Source organism: Cystoisospora suis (assembly GCF_002600585.1).
Source record: "Cystoisospora suis strain Wien I chromosome Unknown contig_653, whole genome shotgun sequence".
Lineage (NCBI taxonomy): Eukaryota > Apicomplexa > Conoidasida > Eucoccidiorida > Sarcocystidae > Cystoisospora > Cystoisospora suis.
In genome coordinates, this window is record NW_027153454.1 from 86,686 (window position 1) to 103,879 (window position 17,194).

The window sequence follows — 17,194 nt, forward strand, 5'->3', positions numbered from 1 at the left end:
TCGCGCGTTCTGCCCGACGATGCATTGCTGCTGCGAAACTTTTCGTAGAATGCGCTGTGTCCTTAGCTACGCTTTGTTTCGCTGCACTGCCGCTTGTTCCTTCGTAGTCATCCTCCCCCAGTTCGCACGTTTTTGTCGCTTCGAAGTACGGTGACGTAACAGTTTCTTCGTGGGGGGCATTGTCCTCCCGCCTTCCACGGCCGTATTTCGGGGCACCGAGGCATCTTTGTTTTTCCGCTTCTGTTTGGCAGTCTACGTCAGTACGGTACGCCGTTTTTTCTTGTCAGTCCAGTCACCGCTCCTAGCGCTTTCTCTTCGGAAAAACTCTTGTTTGTTTCCGTACTCTGCATGCCTCACCTCTTTTCGGCGCCGCCCACCCCGTACGCGTGAACGGCAGGCGTCTCTCTTTGATAGCGCGAAAGTGATGGTTGATTTTCCTGTTCTCAGAATTTGAATAAAGCGCTTGCAATTATCACCCGTTCAAGCTTTCCACGGGGACGTCCATCTGGGTGTGGACATATTTCAGAAAGGCGTCATGCCTTGCTGGCGTGACCTTCCATCTGTCTGCGTATTGTCCTTCTCTTCTGTTTCTTCTCCAAGCTAGAGAAGAGCTTTTCTTCTCTTCAGTTTACAGCTTCCTGCCTTTTCCCGGGCGCCCGCCTTTCGGCTCGTCAGTGCGCGCGCTGCTTTTTGGTGTTCTCAGGGCTTTGTTGCTTCTGTGCGCTCCCGACACTGAACAAAACGCATGACGTTCCTCTTTCGATGACAGGCAGTGCGTAAACAGTGTGAGACAAGTCCTTGCTGCTTCGTTCTTTCTGGCGGTGACCCACTTGTACACCGTGAACAAGTGCTTTTCTTCCGAGCAGTGTGGTCCACTTCGCACGAGAGTCCCGTGACGTTGCGCAGTTCGCCGGGCCTACGCAAACTAGGCCATGTTACTGGAAGGCCCCTAGAGGCTTTTCTCTCTTCACCCTTGGTATTCTTCGTGTTGTTGCTCGGGTAACCGGGTAACCATCCTTTTTTTCTTTCTTCCAGTTGCATGGTTGACACCCGGGGTCTGTATGATATGCTGCACCAGTCGTTACTCGAGGTTGAAGACGCGCCGTGGGCGTCTGCCGAGGAAAGAGCACTTCCCGTCTCGTTTCTCGTTTTTTCTTCTACCCCGTACTCGGGTGTCTGTCCGCCTTTCTGTTTCGATTGCCCCACAGTCAAAGTCAAGAGAGCGGCTGCGGGGTGTATTCTGAGGGAGACCCTCTCAGGCGCGGGACGTCCTGAGTGCGGTGACGCCGGCGGATGGATGTTGTGCCAGCTATTCTCGGGACAGACGTTGCGGCGTTCGGCGGAGAGCGAGAATAACTGTACTACGTCCTCGTCTCCGGGTTGCGCGCAGGGTCTTGCCTGTGGGGTTGTATCAAAGGAGAAGCGTGTTTCTGAGTTGAGAGGATCCTACGGGTATAGCGAAAACAAGCGGTGTATATTTTTGCTGGCAAGAGTTGCTGGTGTGCTTGCATGTGCTGGACAAGCAGTCATCGAAAGACATACTGAAGACAGCAAAGCAACTTTTGTACTGTTTTTGTTTTTGCCGGAGTATCCTGTTTTCCGTTCTCCTCTCAAACGGGACGTAGAACCAGAGGAAGAGAGGGGGAGACGTCTTTCGTTATCCGGAGGCCTTCGAGTGTATGTCAGACGTTCTAGAAGTCTGCCTTTCTTCCGAGCTCGGCGCAGCAGCTCCTTAGCCAGGAAGGCAGTAACAGCTGTAGGAAGGAGGGAAGCAGTTTTGCGAGGAGACTCCCGATTTTGCTTCCGATCCGTTCCTGCGCGTTATACTGAAGGGTCAACGTCAAGTCTAGTTTCTCGGTCGCTTTTCATTGGTCGGCAGCGGTTCGTCTCTTGCATAACCGTCTGTCTTTCGTGGAGGAGACGCCGCTTGTGTCTTTTCTTTTCTCGACTCGCTGCTCTGTTAACTGCGGCTTTCATTCTTGCAGCAGGTGCGCGCGGGGCTTCTGTCTTGTGTTCTCTTTTTTCATCATCATTGAAGTCGGCTAGGGGGGCATGGGGGTCAGAGCAGTTGTCTCTATGGTCTGATTCCGTGGTTGTAACGCGCAAGCGTCTGGATTTTGTTGAAGAGGTGTTCCCTTTCCGTACTACCTTTTCTTTCGGTCTTCCCGGCGACTCCTTCAATATAAGGCGAGAAGGTTCGGCAGACGAAGGCCTTTGTAGACGAGATCTTGCCCAGTCCGGCACGCCAGGATCTGTTCATTTTCTTTTTCCGTGTCATTCCCTTCCTTTCCAGGAGGGCCGACGGAGATCTTCTTTCGATTTCGTATTTCTTTGCAGTCGTGATAAGGACAGACGGATGAGGCGCGCGGCGGCTTCGGCCCCGCCTGCGGCGCCAGCTGGAGATCTACGTGAAGAAGACAATGATGAGCAGTCAGGGGCCGAACCACCAGCTGTAAGTGCAGGAGTCAAAGCGGAAGTGCGTGGGTTAGGACCGGGGGTTGTAGAAGATTTGGGAGCAGCTGCACTAGAGACATATGAACTCATCTTCACTCCGTCACTTGGACGAAAGGAACACTTTCGAGATACCCAGCGACGGCGGTACACACGTACTTCCGAAGGTCACAGCAACGGTGTAAAAGGGAACGGGAAAACAGGCTCGCGCGCAGCCGTGTCCAGAGTTCGAAGGGAGGGGATTCCGGCATTTCATCGGGCTAAAAGCTTCTCTCGTCTTTCTCCGGGTCTTTTCGCGGGATGGTCTGCTCTTGCAGCTCGCTTTGTCTCTGTCATTTCACTCGTCTTTCTGTTCGGCCTGTTAGTGTGGAGCCGAGACGGTTCACGTGTTCATCAGAAGACAGCGGCGGAGCGTGTCTGTACAGAAGATCATACACGGGAGGGTCTTGTCGGCGAGACTGAGATTTCAGTGAATGCGTATGCCCAGGACGTGATTCGTCAGTGCGGGCGGGGTCTTGATGATTTTCTGCCACGCGTGACAATTTTGGACGAGGAAGCGGAGAGTTTTCTTGGAGAGGTTGAAGGTGAATCAGTAAGTGTTGCCGCTGCTGGGAGGGAAAGCGATTCCCAGGGATCTTGGCGTTGTAAAGACTCCTGCGGACTGTTTTTGCACGCGCTGTCGAAGGAGGCGTGCGTGACAAGTTCACGTTGCAGGGGACATCGTAAGGTACCTTCATGCAGGGAGTTCCGAGTTCATCGATCTAGGGAAGAAGAAAAGACGGAGGATATCTCACCCCAGCGGACTGCAAGCGACGTTTGTTCTGCATGTGTCCATCTTTCCCTGGAGAGCAGCCGTGGCTGTACTCCGACATCCCTCCTTTCTTTTCTTTCATCTACTTCTGAGAGATTTGTGTCTTCTCCCGGTTGGCCTTTCTCGGGACGTACATCTCCATCGTTTAGAAAGAAATCTTCTTTGTTGAGGAGATTCGAGCACGTATCAGGGTCGGTGCTGTCTTCTATTGTCGAATTGCCTGCCTCTACATCATCAGCCTATCACCTACCGCTGTCTCTCTCCCCGGCTGTCCCCTTGTTTAGACAGGAAGAAACTTCAACAACTCTTGAGGAAAGCATGTCTCGACGTGACGGGGCGCGCCGGCCCCCTCCCCCCTCTCGGCACTGCGCACAACGTCACAGATGTAATCGAGGAGTTCCATCATCTGGGAATGTGGCGATCGGCAGTTATTCGAAATGTGGAGCTTTTATCCGGAGGTCTCAGAGTCCGTTGCAGCCACCGCCTCCCTCCTTTGATTCTTCATTCTTTCAAGGGAAGATCCATGATTCTTCACCTTTGTCAAAACCGGGAACGCGCTTGAATTCGAACAGTCTTGTCTTGTTTGATCAGAGAATCACGACTCCTGGAGAAGAAGGCCACCCGAGTTATCCGATCGACTGTTCGTCTTCTTGGGCTACAAGCTCGAGCTGCGAATCAGATTCATTCACACAACCTTATCATGCAGAAGAACCCTATCTTCCTCAAGATTCTGTTCCGGGGCATTCGTCAAAAGAACAGCTTGCTCAGCGGGAGTTTCGGCCGTTTCAAACCTTTTGGCTTGCGGAACGACAGGGGAGGGCGTGCGGTTTATCGGGGAACCAGGCCGCACGGACACGACATAAGAAAGAGACAAGCCGTGGGCCACGGGGTGACCCCCCGAGCCTTCCATCAGTCGATTCTCTTTTCCAGGGAAAAACAAGCGGCGAATGCCCACCGGCATGCGTACTGTCGGAAGAAGCTAGTACATGCCGAGAAGAGAATTTGGTGTACTCGGTCTTCCCTAAAGCGACTTTTCGGGAGCCGGAGTCAGGGATTCCTCGGCTTCCTTCATTTCCCACCGAGCTGACTAGCCGCAGCAGCGCAGCTGTGCAGTGTTGTGTGCGGATATTTGCTGCCGTAGAACACGCGGCGTCTGAAAAAATGCTGTATAGTTCGAATGAAGGGAGGAGCGAGGGAGAGGGCAGAGGAATAGCCGCAAAAGGTGACACCCGCCCGGTGACAGAGCAGTATACAGATGCAGGTTTCAAAGGGTTTCTTCAGTGTTCTCCTTACACAGAAGCGAGAAACGATGGCGGCGTGGGCGCGGATGCACGGGTCTTCTCAGAAGGTCAAGCGTGTCAGGCGTCAGGCCGTCAGTCGTCTCTCTTGCCTCCTTCGGCTGCATTTCCGTCCCCGTCTGGGTCTTTCTCTTCAGGTCATCGTACCTCCCCGTCGCTTTCCACGGCATTTTCTTCGTCTTCGTATGGGTGTTCGAATACTGCTCTCGCTGCTTCACTTTCTCGCTCACAATGTGAAAGCTCTCGTCTAATGGTGCCGGACTCAGGTTTCCCTAGCGAAATCTGTGGCAAGTCGGTGTCTTGTTCAGCGGTCTCTGCAGCTGCTTCGCAGGCTCAAGATTCCCCAGTAGTCGCCGCTTCTGCTAGTGGTTGGGATTCTTTGACGGCGAGGTCTTCATCATCTCGCTTCACCGTAGCAGCAGCCGCGGCAGCTCTCGCCGCTCAGTCACTCCCAGGAGTTGTCCATGCGTCGGCAGCACCTGTTGTTGAGCGGCCGCGGCCCCCCTTGATACATGGGGAAAGGGAGGAAGAACTTGTAGACGGTTTCTCTCCTGTCGATGAAAGAGGGCTGTACAGTGAGGGAAGGGTCTTCTCAACTCGTACCTACGATTGGGCCGAAGACAAGAAAGGAGGAGAGTCTCGACGAGAGGCTCCGATGGGTGTAGACACAGATGAGTCAGCGACGTACTTTTCGCGTCTTGGGCAGGAAAGAAAGTTTCCTTCTGCTCCTTTCATGTCACCTCTTGAGAATAACACGCAGAACGTACCAAAGGTAGAAACTTCAGTGGAGACCCAGCGGGCCCAGATGATGTACGCACATGCCTCTGGGCATGCTCAGAAAGACAGGGCTCTCGGAGAGCGTGAAAGAGAAGAAGGTGCTCTTGACGGGTCGCCTTCATTCATAGGGAATGATACAGTAGACGGGGGTACGCGTGCAAGAGCCACTGAGCACGCTAGTTTCGGGTGGGGGGAAGCACCTACCTCTTCACCCTTCTCCACTGTTTCTTCTAAGGTTGGTTCGCCTGCGGTCACCTATCACGTTGGGGGGGGCTCGGCTCGACTTCAGAACGAAGCGCGCCCAAATGTAGAGTCTTCAGGAGAAAGAGATACTTCAGCAGCGGCTTTGGAATCTTTCCCTGTCGGTCAGAGATTGGATACTGGACATTCCGGTAACGTGCCACATCTGTTCTCGTCCTCAGCGGAGCATAGTTCGCCCTCTGGAGATCTCTCCAAGGGGTGGCCGGCAACGGAAGGTGCTAAGACGGAGATAAGTCAAGGAGACACGGGGAGTCTTCCTTCATCGACGACTCTTAAGAAGAAGTCACGATCACGAAATAGTGGAGGTTTGGTTTCTGGCATTGGGAGTCTTGCGCGTCATGGCGATGAACTTCGGTCCCGAGGTGAGCGTCTGACGAGAGGGGGAGAGGCGAAAGGAAGTAATGCCAAGGAAGGTGGAGACTTCAGACGTAAGTTCACGGTATCTGGAGAACCAGCTGACGCAGCTAGCTTGGCTATTTCTCCGGACACAAGTCTTTCGAAGTTTTCACAAGTTGCCAATAGAAATTCAACGGAAGAAGGAAGATATCCCGACAAGCAAGGAGAAGGAAGCGGGGAAAGCCGATTGTCATCTCCAGCCCCCTCTTCTTTCACAGGAGATGGAGATAGTGATGACGGAGGGCCAGCTTTTCGTTCAACAAGAAGCCAGGACAATATTCAGAGTTTAATTGTCCTATCCGTTACAGGGGATTTATATCACGTTACTACGGATGGTTCGTTCGTCTGGCAGCAAAGCCTCGGATCTTCGTTGGCCACAGCTTTCGATGTTGAGCCAAGCAGTTCTCCGGAGACGACGCAGAAGGAAGCAGGAGACTCGAATCATGAGGGAGACGACAGCACTGGAACGGATGACTCTCGGTCAGGATCTGAACTCGATGAAGGAGGCGGCGTCTCAGAGGGGCGACGAACGCAGATTGCGCCGGCTGGTTTAGGAAGGCGTTTATTGCCGGCTCATGATGGGAGTCTTTTTTTCCTTGATGACGATGGGTCTTTAACTGCTTTGCATGTAAGTATTCCGGAGGTAGTGAATCATCTCCCGTTTCAAGCTCCTCTTTTTCCCCATGTCTACTTTACTGGGGAAAGGGAGGTCAGCGTCACTGCTTTGGATCTGAACACCGGGCAGCCGTTAACAGGCGGAGGTGCTTTTTCTCAGAAGAAAAAACAGGAGAGAGGGAGAGGAAGAAGACGAAGAAGGAGGGGGGGCAGAACAAGGACAGTTGGAAGAGAGAATAGAGCAGAAGTAGAGGAAGACGACAGCACGCGGGAGTTGATATCTGATGTACAAACAAAAGTGCCGAGGAGTGAGGACTCGGCCTCATCCGATTTTGTCGTTGAGTCTTTATCGTTGACTCAACGCGGGAGTGACGGAGATGTCGGGAGCCGCCCTGAGGCAGCATCAGGCGTGAAGTCTCAGTGGAAGAATCGCGATGGGCTCAAGAGGAAGGACGCCTTGGATCGTTCTTGGAATCGCAAAGAAGAAGATAGTGATGATGTTGATAGCAGTGAAGAAGAGGAGATTGGTCAAGATGACGAAGAGGAGGCCGAGCCGAGACAGCTGCAGTTCGGCGTTACCGTGTGGACGTTGTGGGCTGTAGATAGCAAAAGTCACACTACACAGTAAGTCTCAGCACAGATGCCCGGGGCAGGTCTCGATTACACGAATGTGTATCAGCATATCTGTACCTACGCCGCGTGTCATTTCGTCAGTCAGTTTTCTCCATATCTGTAGCTTCTGAAACGGATTCCGTATTCTCGATCTCGGTGAGTCGAGGCGCGGAACTTTGTTGATGGTGTTTTCCCGCATGACATCGGGGGAACGTGGGCCAAACCCACTAGCCATAACAGGGTGTTCGTATCTGCATGCATTGTGGTTTGACACTCGTCTTTCTTACAGACGTATGCGTGTCTCCAAGTTCACATGGATCTACAGCCAGTAGGTCTGTGCCTTCGCAACATATTGGTGTATGTTTGTATACGCCCCGAGGTGAACATTTCTGTTCAGTGTCGTGAGGTGCTTGTACGTACTTGATGACGGGGTTTCACTTCCTTGTAGAGTCTACGGTCAAGCACTACATCAGCTATTGTCTCCGTGCGGAGAGGCCTAGCTCCCTAGATCTGCTCCTACACGCGTTTATATCTACCTCATGCAGAGGTTATTGCACTGCCTTGTACGCCCGCGATCTGTAGCGCCTTGAGACGGTCGATCGATGGCTTTTCCTTATCGAAAGACGTATAGGAGTGCGACGTCTGCTTCGTCTTCTTTTTGTTCTCAGGTGGGGTTTAAAGTGGGTGGAGGTCGATGCATTAGGGTCTTTATCACCTCCGCCTAGTCCTGGTATACCCAGTCCTGCAGTGTCTTATCTTCGCAATATTCTTCGAGTGGATGACGACAAGCTATATCTCCTTCCTAGTTCTTCTTCCTCTTCTGTGGGTGGGTCTGCTCATGCCTCTCCATCATCAACTGGAGAGTCCCCGAGGCCCCCTGCTGTCTTCCGATCATCTTCTACGACATACACGGGTGGTTCACCTTCTTTACCTTTTCTCCCAGGAACGTCTCCTCGGGGTCCTGGGAGTAGTTTCACAGGCAAACAGGGAGGAGATGTCTTAGATCATCTAGATAATCACACATCAGCAAACGCGGCGTCTTCTTCAACCACCGACCCAAACACCCCTCCACAGTCAGCCCCTGTCTTTTTGAAGTTTCCTGCTCCTATCGCCGCAGTCTATGTCGTAGGCCCTCCGCCGGGTAGCTTAGAACAACAAGTAACGGTAAAACGTAGTCATCCTCTCACGAACGATGTCGATAGAGTACTGGGAGAGGGTCGTCACGATCTCGGTTTGAGACAGCATCTAGCCCTGCCATCGCCTTCCTCTCCAGGAGTGTGGAACAGTGGGGGTAGACACCATGGGGGCAGACGTGATAAACCCCCTGCATCTCGAAAGAGAAATCCTGTCTTCTCAGCTCCTTCTTCAGTCACGCTGGAATGTATTATACGACAGTGGGACGGGGGCTGCGCGTCTCTCCCGTTTTCGTATGTCCCGTCCCCTCATCATGCAGTGCATCGACGGCAGGAGCAGCTAGGGGGTTCTACCGGTCGGGGGCTAGGGGAAGGTGCAGCTCAATCTCATCTATCTCTTACTCTCCCGCCAGTCCGTGAATTGGATGAGGGAGATCGTAGGGGTAGAGATGAAGGAGAGTTTTTCAGTCCGCTGCGTCGCCCTTCAGCCCTTCACCCATCAGGTTTAGGAAATGAATCTGCTGACTTAGCTTCACCTCGAATGTCTGCACTTGCCGCGGTTCCCTTTCGCCGGACAGGGCCTCCTGGTCCTTTCACTCCGTTGAGCGCTTTGGCTCCCGTACGAGGATATCTGGAAGATGCGCCAAGGGAGACTGAAGATATCAGGAAAAAAGAGAGTGAAGAAGGACTTGTGCCCTCTCCTTCGTCTTCTCTGTCTCTCCTGTCTTCCTCCTTCTCGCCTCAGGCGGAGCTCGCAGATTATACGGCCCCGCGCCCTGGAGTTCAGTTTGATACAGTGGAACAGGAGAGAGGTAGACAAATCCGAAGACATCAAGCAGCGTCTCGGTTTTCCACTATGGCTCGTGGGTTTGGCGCACATAACTTCAAAGCGCCGGCACCTGTACAGCCAATCCGTGTATCTGACGATTACGTCTCTTTGTCGTTTCTCCCTCCGTTAGCGGATGTGTCGGGAAGGGGAGATTTGCGAGGCAATTATGGTGCAGACAGGAGAAAAGACAGAAAAAGAAACGTCTCCTTCTCGTCTCTAGAAGAGAAGATCGAGGAACTGGATGAAGCAGCTTCCAAGGAAACCCAGGGCGGGAGAAGAAAAAGGGAACTTGTTTCAGGGGTGGTATCAGAATCAGCGAGCACAAAGAAAGCGAGAGAAGAGGGGGAGAAGATAGGACAGAGAAAACGACGCGGAGCTCGTGGGGTGCCGCATCCGTCCGGTGTGGACGAGTCTGAAGACGACCATGACGATCCACGGCGAGGAGAACAGCCGAGGGGACGTCAGGAGAGACGATCACCGCAGAGACAGGTAGATAAGCTCTCTCAGACGGGTGGAATCGACACTCCGGACATATCGGCGGTACCAGAAGAGGGGGGGCCTCATCAAGGAGAGGATGATGAAGGAAGGAGGGGAGAAGGGGGTAGGAGTGAGCGTGGAGAATACGATACGTATGATCATCATCTTTACTTAGTTCCACCTTCTCCATCTCCGTTTTATGCTGCAACGCAGCCACCTTTGTCTTTCAATCCTGTCCTTTCACCTGTCCTTTCTGTTCTGAAACGATGGTTAGGAAGACTTACACGATCTTCATCTCGTCCTTTGTTTTCTCTACCCTTGTCATCTACTGTCTTAGAAAGCGTGAAGTCAGGAAGCAGTGGTTTCTCGGAGCTTTCTGCTATCAGTCCCTCTCCTGGGGCCGATCAGAATGGAATGTGCTATGACAGGAACTCTCTGTTTTCTCTCTCAACGGACAACACCACCAGTCGACTTCTGTCACCCGTTTTCCCGGCCTTTCCTTATTATTCTTCAAACAACGCTACGATGAGTCAATGGCTTTCTCCCGGGGGAGATCCTCACCTCCAGTTGTCTTCTCCTTTCTCTTGGAGCAATCCTCCTCATTCTCGAACGCCTAATAGCTCCAGCGCAAATCGGAGGGGGAAGACGAGTGAGAGGGTGACTACTGAGAGAGATAGCAGCATCGAGAGTGACCTCGATACTTCTTCTGTAAGGCGGAGTGATTTTCATCGATTTCAAGGGGATGGGTCTCAGGACGATACAAGAGAAGATGCATGGGACCAGTCACTCATGGCATGGTGGAAAGGCCCCTGGGGCTTCGGTCATATGTGTTTGCTCATAGCGGCCGCGTCAGCAGTCTTGCTACTTGCTCGACTCCGAGGGTCGTCAACTTCGGCTGGAGCAGCAGCTGTAGCTTTTGCGTTAGTTCCCTTTACCGGTGGTAGAGCTAGGTGGTGGAGATTCTGGCGTTTATTCACTTTTCTCGTTCCTCCTGTGCTTCGGCGTGAACCGCCACAGGAAGAAGACGACGAAGGGGCAGACGTCGTCCTCGAACCTCCTTGGCTTTGGCGGAAACCTCTTTCGCCCTGGGAGAGCCATCCGGGTCGCACTGGTCTATTCCACGCAGGGTCCATCGGCGCCGGTGGAAGGGAAGAAGAAGAAGGTATTATTGCAGCTGCTCGCCTGCATCAAACATCTCGGGGCATGAGGCGAGAACTACTTGTACACCGGGCAGATGGGGTGATGACAGGCAGCGGGTTTTCTTCATTTCTGCTCGACTACCGGAGGTCAGAGGCAGGAAGAACTCTTTCACGCGATGCGTTTGTGTCTTCTGTTCTTGGAAGGATCTCATCAGATCTTCATTTGAATCAACTGCACGAAACGCCGACTGAAAATGTCGCCTCCGGTAGTATAGAAAGTTACAGTACGAGTGCGGCTACGTGGAAGACTCCTTTGGACGAGGCAATCACTTCTGCTTCTCTTGAGGAGCTTCAACGACTTCAGGAAGTCGTTGGCGCCTGGCAGAGGCTTGGGGGCGGGGGAGAGCGCAATATTAGCGGGACAGCGGAAGAGGTGTTTGTCAGTTTGGATGGCCTGCCGGAGGAGACCCGACTGTCTCACGGCTACAGCAGAGATGAGGAGCGAAGCGGTGTCGAAAGGGAAGTGAATCGGCTCCGTTCCTCGGAGGATCAGCGTTGGAATCGAGACTTTCTGTCTGCTCTTTCTGTGTGTGATGGCGGAGGTACGCGACTCGAGAAGGCTGTCGAGATGGAGAAGCAGCGGACAAAAGAGGGAGATCATGAAGATGGGAGTATGACAAGTGGCGGCGTCCGGACGCCTATGTACAGCTGCAGAACTGCGTCCTCTGATTCTCTTTCCTCTCAGGACGGTGAGGATGCTTTGCAGGAGAAGACGGAGACGTCTCGAATACATTCAAATGATATGTTTCCCCATTTCGGATCCATTAGCGAGCCTGCCAATCGTCTTCCCTCGTATCATGAGCGCAATGGAAATGACACCCTTTCAGATGATCGGCAGACCACTAACGGTGCGGTCAAGGCTGAGGGGACCTCAGGGACTCCAGCAAAGGCGGCTCAACAGAGGGACGCTATGTTGCTACAGAAAGACGGCCGTCGCCGGGCAAGGACTCTTCACTCTCGAGGGAGAAAGCTTTCATCTACATCCATAACTGCCTTAGACAGAGATTCTCCAACCCAGTCAGGAAACGTCCTTTCAGGATCAGTTTTACCTAGCACTCTAACCCTTCAACGTAATAGCTTCTCGAGAGCTAGTGACAATTTCTCTCTATCATGCCCTCCTGGTGAAATCTCCTCATGCGCTGCTTCTACAAATCCTCATACCTCCTCCTTCGTATCCAAGGGTGGTCTTTCAGCTCTTCCTCCTCACTCTGCGCCAAATCATGCCGAAACGGTTTGGGAGTCTTCCCCTGACTGTCACAACCATCACAACATGTCAACTCCTGAAGCATCTCGAGCAATGGATCTCCTTCTTTGCTCCCGTGCTGCCTCTTCTGCTCCAGCGGAGACGCCTGTCGACTCTGCCATGGATCATTTTGTCTCTGTCTCCGGAAGGACGCTGGTCTCTGACAAGCACAAGATCGTCTTGTCTTCTGCGTCCCATGCGATGCATAAGGAGACTGGAGGCCAGGCTCCGTCATCTCCGGAAGCGGAAAGAAAGGCGTATCCACGAAAGACAAGCGACGTAAGCCAGGAAGGTACGAATACTGCCAGCGAGTTCATAAGGGAGAAGGCCAACCCCGAGACAGTAAACACGACCATGGGTTCGAAGACCTATGGTCCTTCGGCTGCTGATTCGGCGAGACGTTCTGGTGATGTGCCTGCCATTCAGCTGGCCGGTGGACGCCTTGGAGGTGGTTTAACAGGGGAAGGGTTCAGTGCAGAAGAGTGGCAACGTCTTATGTTCAGACGAGCTGGACGAAGATGTAATTCGGTGGGGCAGTTTTGCGTCTATGGGGGGGGAGGAAGAGGAGGGGGAGGGGGAGAACTAGGTACAACAAGAGCATCGCATGACCATATTTCTATCCGAAAACCGGCAGATTCTTTTACTGGCTCAGCAGACATCCTGTCGTATCGTCAGAATCAGTTTGGCTCGACTCAGCGTGGCGACAATGGTGCGAGCTTATCAAATGAATCCCAGCTGGAGGGGAGTCTTCCGGACACTTCGTTCGCAAAGGGAGCAGCTCATGGGGAAGGACTCGGGTCATTTTCTCCTAGCATTCATTCTTTCTCGCCTGCTGGCGGTAGAGCTTTTCCCTCGAGTTTCAAGTATCCGTCATCGATGGCCGGTGAGGCGAATCAGTTGTTAGGAGGCACGAACATCTCACCTCGGACTCCTATCACCCATCCTGGAGCTGCTGAGGAAAATCCTTTGACTACCGAGTTCGGACATCACATGTCTCGCGGCGGTCTCAAGCCTCTTGATACTAAAATGGCCACATTGCCGTCGCTAGCCAGTACGGCCGACCAGGAGAGTAAAGTTCCTTATTCAGATCATACGAGGGTTCGAACATCACTAGTATCGAGTACGGTTCCTCCTTCTCCGGCTGTACAGCTCGCTCATCGTTTGGTATCATCCCCGCTTATCACCTTGGCTCTCTCCGACACTCCAGGTGCCGGTAGTGCGACACCTGACATTCTCCCAGGTGATGCTATGATGACACTACCCCCGCCTGCAGCTCCATCCTTTCCTCAACTGGAGACCCCGGCGTCTCTTTCCACAGCGGTGCCGTCGAGCTCTTGTGTTTTCCCAACGACTCCTAGCCGCAGTAGCAGTAGTGCATTTCCGTCTTCAACATCAGCCCAAGGAGGTGACGACAACACTTGCGATTCGTCAGGGGGTATGGCCACATCGGGAGTGCTTCTTCCTGCGAGAACCGCAGTAGAGGACGAAAAGCCGAAGATAGGTCAGAACGTTGTCTCTGAGACTGGAGAGGCATTACCCGGGGCTGAGCAGCAGAGAATCATAGTCACTGTCCCACCGGGAACAGTTAATACAGTACGAAAGCGTGAAGGAAGGGGCGAGGAGCAGCTGCCAGTGACGACGGGTGCGGTCGAGAAAGTGACAACAGATATACTAGTTGGAGGAGCTCAATCTGTCAAGGTGGATGGCCCTGTCCCTCCAGTCGAGAGGGGAATTCCAACGGATTCGAGTCTGGCCAAGTTGCTGGAAAACGGCAGGTTTGAGAGGACCTTCTGTATTCAGAAGCTTGTAGGGCAAGGAGGATTTGGAGTTGTCTATGAGGTGAGTTCATTGGGGGACTTCAGCCAGTGCAGTCGAAGGTGAACATATCTTAGGGGAGTTGTCTCCTTTCTCTTCATGAGTAGGCGGTTCTTCTCTTCTTTCTGTATTTCTATGCGCTTACTGGTTTGTTCTGTTGTTAGTTGGTTTGCTTCGGCGTGTAAAAGAGGCTATTGCGTTTTCTCGCGGGACTGTTTACTACTACGTTCAGCCGTCCCTGAGTCATGTCGACACAAGGACGCTTCTCCATACTAGCTGTATGATGTACTGTTCCTAGTCGTGATAGGTACTGCCGGTGTTTCGCCAAAATGTCATCTCATGCGCGCAAAGTAGCAACGCAGCTCAGCGGTTTGTGTGGTTGTTCCTCAGGTTCGACATCTGCTGGAGCCAGGCCATCCCATCTATGCCGTCAAGCTAATTCTTCTGCATCTCTCTCTCAGTGAGGACATTTCCCTTCGAAGGGATTTCAGGGAAGTTGCGGCAAATCGGGACCTATACTCAAAGCATGTCGTTAGGTGAGTATGTCTCCCGTCATGCTTGTGTCTGTTCTCTCAGGAGAACAGAGCGTCTCACAGTTTAGCTGTATTTTTGCTGACCTGCAGGTGTATTGACAGCGTTGTTGTGGAAGGGAGAGAGACACCCATCAAAGATAGGCGTTGTCCTTATAGATACGTGTCCGGAGGCCAGGCACCATAGAGTTCAATGGCGTCTCTCCATCTTACAGTAGAGAGAGTCAAGCAAGACATGTTAGTAAGGCCAATCAGTGGAGACAGCTGAGCGCAAAATAGAGGTCATGGCAGAATGGTGTCTTTTTGTAGCAGTGACATTCGCTCGGTCTGGCAGCACTTCAAAAGCACATCTTTTTCCAGGCACTCCAAGGCACATCTCCGAGCTCATGTCGATTTTTTGTTTGCTTTGGCTCATCCTTTTTGGGCGTGTTTTGTCTTCATTTCAACTCGCTGCAGTGTGATGATGTCCGAAGCCTTAGGTCATGGTATAGCTTTCTTCCAAGAGATCTCCGTGGATCATCATGCTCATGGCGGTGCCCTTGACTTTGCATTTCTTTGTGTGTTTTGTTTCTTCAGGTACTATACTTGGTGGTGCGAAGAACCCCGTTTTCTCCCCGTGACAAGCTTAGGTGGCGGACGAGGTTTAGCAGATCGGAAGGCTCTAGGGGACGGATCTTTCTCAGCTGTTTCCGGACGAGGAAGAAGTAGTGCGACAGGAAAAGATAGCTACTCTCGATTCTGGGGACAGTCATCGATGCTAAGTGAGGTGAATGGTGGTGCTCGACGTGGCCGGAGCCCCAGCTCAAGGAATTTAGGATCTTCCCGTGAAGAAAGACAAAGACGGAGGAAACAATGGGTTGACAGTCAAGGCGGCATGATGTGGACGCGATGGTATTGGAGAGGTTCAGCAGGGGGAGAGGCGTATTCACCCAGTGGTTCACGTTTCACACAGGGGTCTTTTGATGTCGACTTCAGTGTCACTCGCTTTCGTGAGATCGAAAGAAGGGGACGGAGTCGGGAACGAAGGAGTATAGATAGAAGAGGAGAAGAAGGATTTCCAGGTAGTAAAGAATCCGGGGGGAGACGAATCCAAGAAGGCAATATTGCTGCTGCTCGCCCACCCGCGCGTCGTCGAAGAGAGACTGCAGATGCTGCCGATTTGCAGGTGAGAAGGATGTGGAACTAAGTCAGCCAGCTGTTAGGGGTAGTTACACAATGAAGCAAGACTTTTTGCTGATTGTGTCACACTCACCTCCTCTTCATTCCTCACCAACTCATCTTCAAAGGCCCTTCATTCCTCTGTGGTTTACTCGTGTTACTGCCACTTCAGGCATTGTAGCTGCTGTGGGTGATAGAAGAGGAGAAAGAAAGGTACAAGTTTGCGTATCAGTATGATCACTAGTGGGTGAGTGCAGGATGTGGTTCTATAGTGCCAACTGTAGGTACACCCTGTTGGTGTAGGGACGTCGTTCTCTCATGAAAGAATGACACCATACATTGGCTGTATATGGATATTCATGAATCTGCATACATCACATCTCGTTGCCAATATTCGGGTGGCTGTAACTCTGGTGATCTCTCCTGTTCTTGCAGGTTTCGTCGCGTGCTTCACGTCATGGGGGAGCCTCTAGTATTTGTGCTTTTGATGAGACTACTCATCTTTATCCTCGACGAAGACATTCTGTACCTCACGGTGGTGAGGTGTATCTTTCTCCTAGTGTGAGGACATTACAGGACGGTCACGTTCCGATCCCCCCCTGTGAGACCCTCAATAGCCACTTGTCACGAGGTCCAGCCAGATGTGACGACAGTTCAACCAACGGTGGACAGTTAGCTACTGCATTCTTACGCGCGGCCTCTGCACCACGTCGAAACAGAGAAGAAGTGGAGAGGAGGAAGAGGGGACAAGGTGTCGTGCCTCCTCGTCGTTCGAAGTCTTTTTCTCCCCTTAGTAGTTCTATACCATCGCGTCGTCCTCCGTCACACTCTGACGATGCTATCTGTCTTCTTCGACGTTCACGAAGTGAAGATGAAAGCTCTGAGGACAACAGCTTTCGATGCTGTCGCCGGCATACTGGAGTTCAAATCGGGAGACAGAGAAGTGATGTGTCGAGTCTGTTTTCTGGTGAACGTGAAGTCACACACTGTCCAGAGTGTGGGGAAGAGGTCCCAACAGGTCTCAGAACACCACAACGAAGAGCCTTTTCGACGCCACCTTGGAAGCATAGACAAACTCCACTCGATGGTGCCAGCTCCCCCTTCTTGTTTGGAGTGTCTGAAGAAGAAACAGGCGCCGTCGAAGCCTTGAGTGTTCAAGGCGGAATAGGAGGTGGAGGGCATGCGGGGAAAAGATTCTTGTTGTGCGGCGGAGATTCATTTTCCGACACGGAGTGTACGTACAGCAGCAGCCAGGGAAAGGCACAGGGCTCATGTTCTTGTGAATTAAAGAAAGAAAGAGGGGAGAGACGCAGACGGGGCTCTCGTGAATATGATGATGGCAATGATCATGTTGATAGCAACAAACATGAATCAGCAAATTTGGAATCTCGGGAGGAGAGGACACTTAACATCAATAGAGAGGAAAAAAGTGAAGGTGGTAGGAGACGGAGGGAAGTAAAGAAAAAAGAAAGGGAGGGGGAAAGAGAGCAGTCGGCATGGAGCCCTCTGGATATCTCTTTTGATATGGATTGCTATCTTAATACTCAAGAGAGAGACATGATCGTTTTTGAAGATGACAATAGCACAAG

General features: G+C 52.3%; 1 protein-coding gene across 1 annotated transcript; it reads left to right on the forward strand.

The window, feature by feature from the left end:
- Nucleotides 1–125: 125 nt before the first annotated feature.
- CSUI_001612 (eif2 kinase if2k-a (incomplete catalytic triad)) lies at nt 126–17,192 on the forward strand (the record flags this gene model as incomplete). The annotated part of the gene is made up of 5 exons (XM_068061817.1): nt 126–7,233; nt 7,890–13,941; nt 14,308–14,453; nt 15,024–15,612; nt 16,041–17,192. Coding segments are annotated over exons 1-5 (14,133 nt in total), but the record flags the coding sequence as incomplete, so codon positions are not given.
- Between the last annotated feature and the right edge of the window lie 2 nt (nt 17,193–17,194).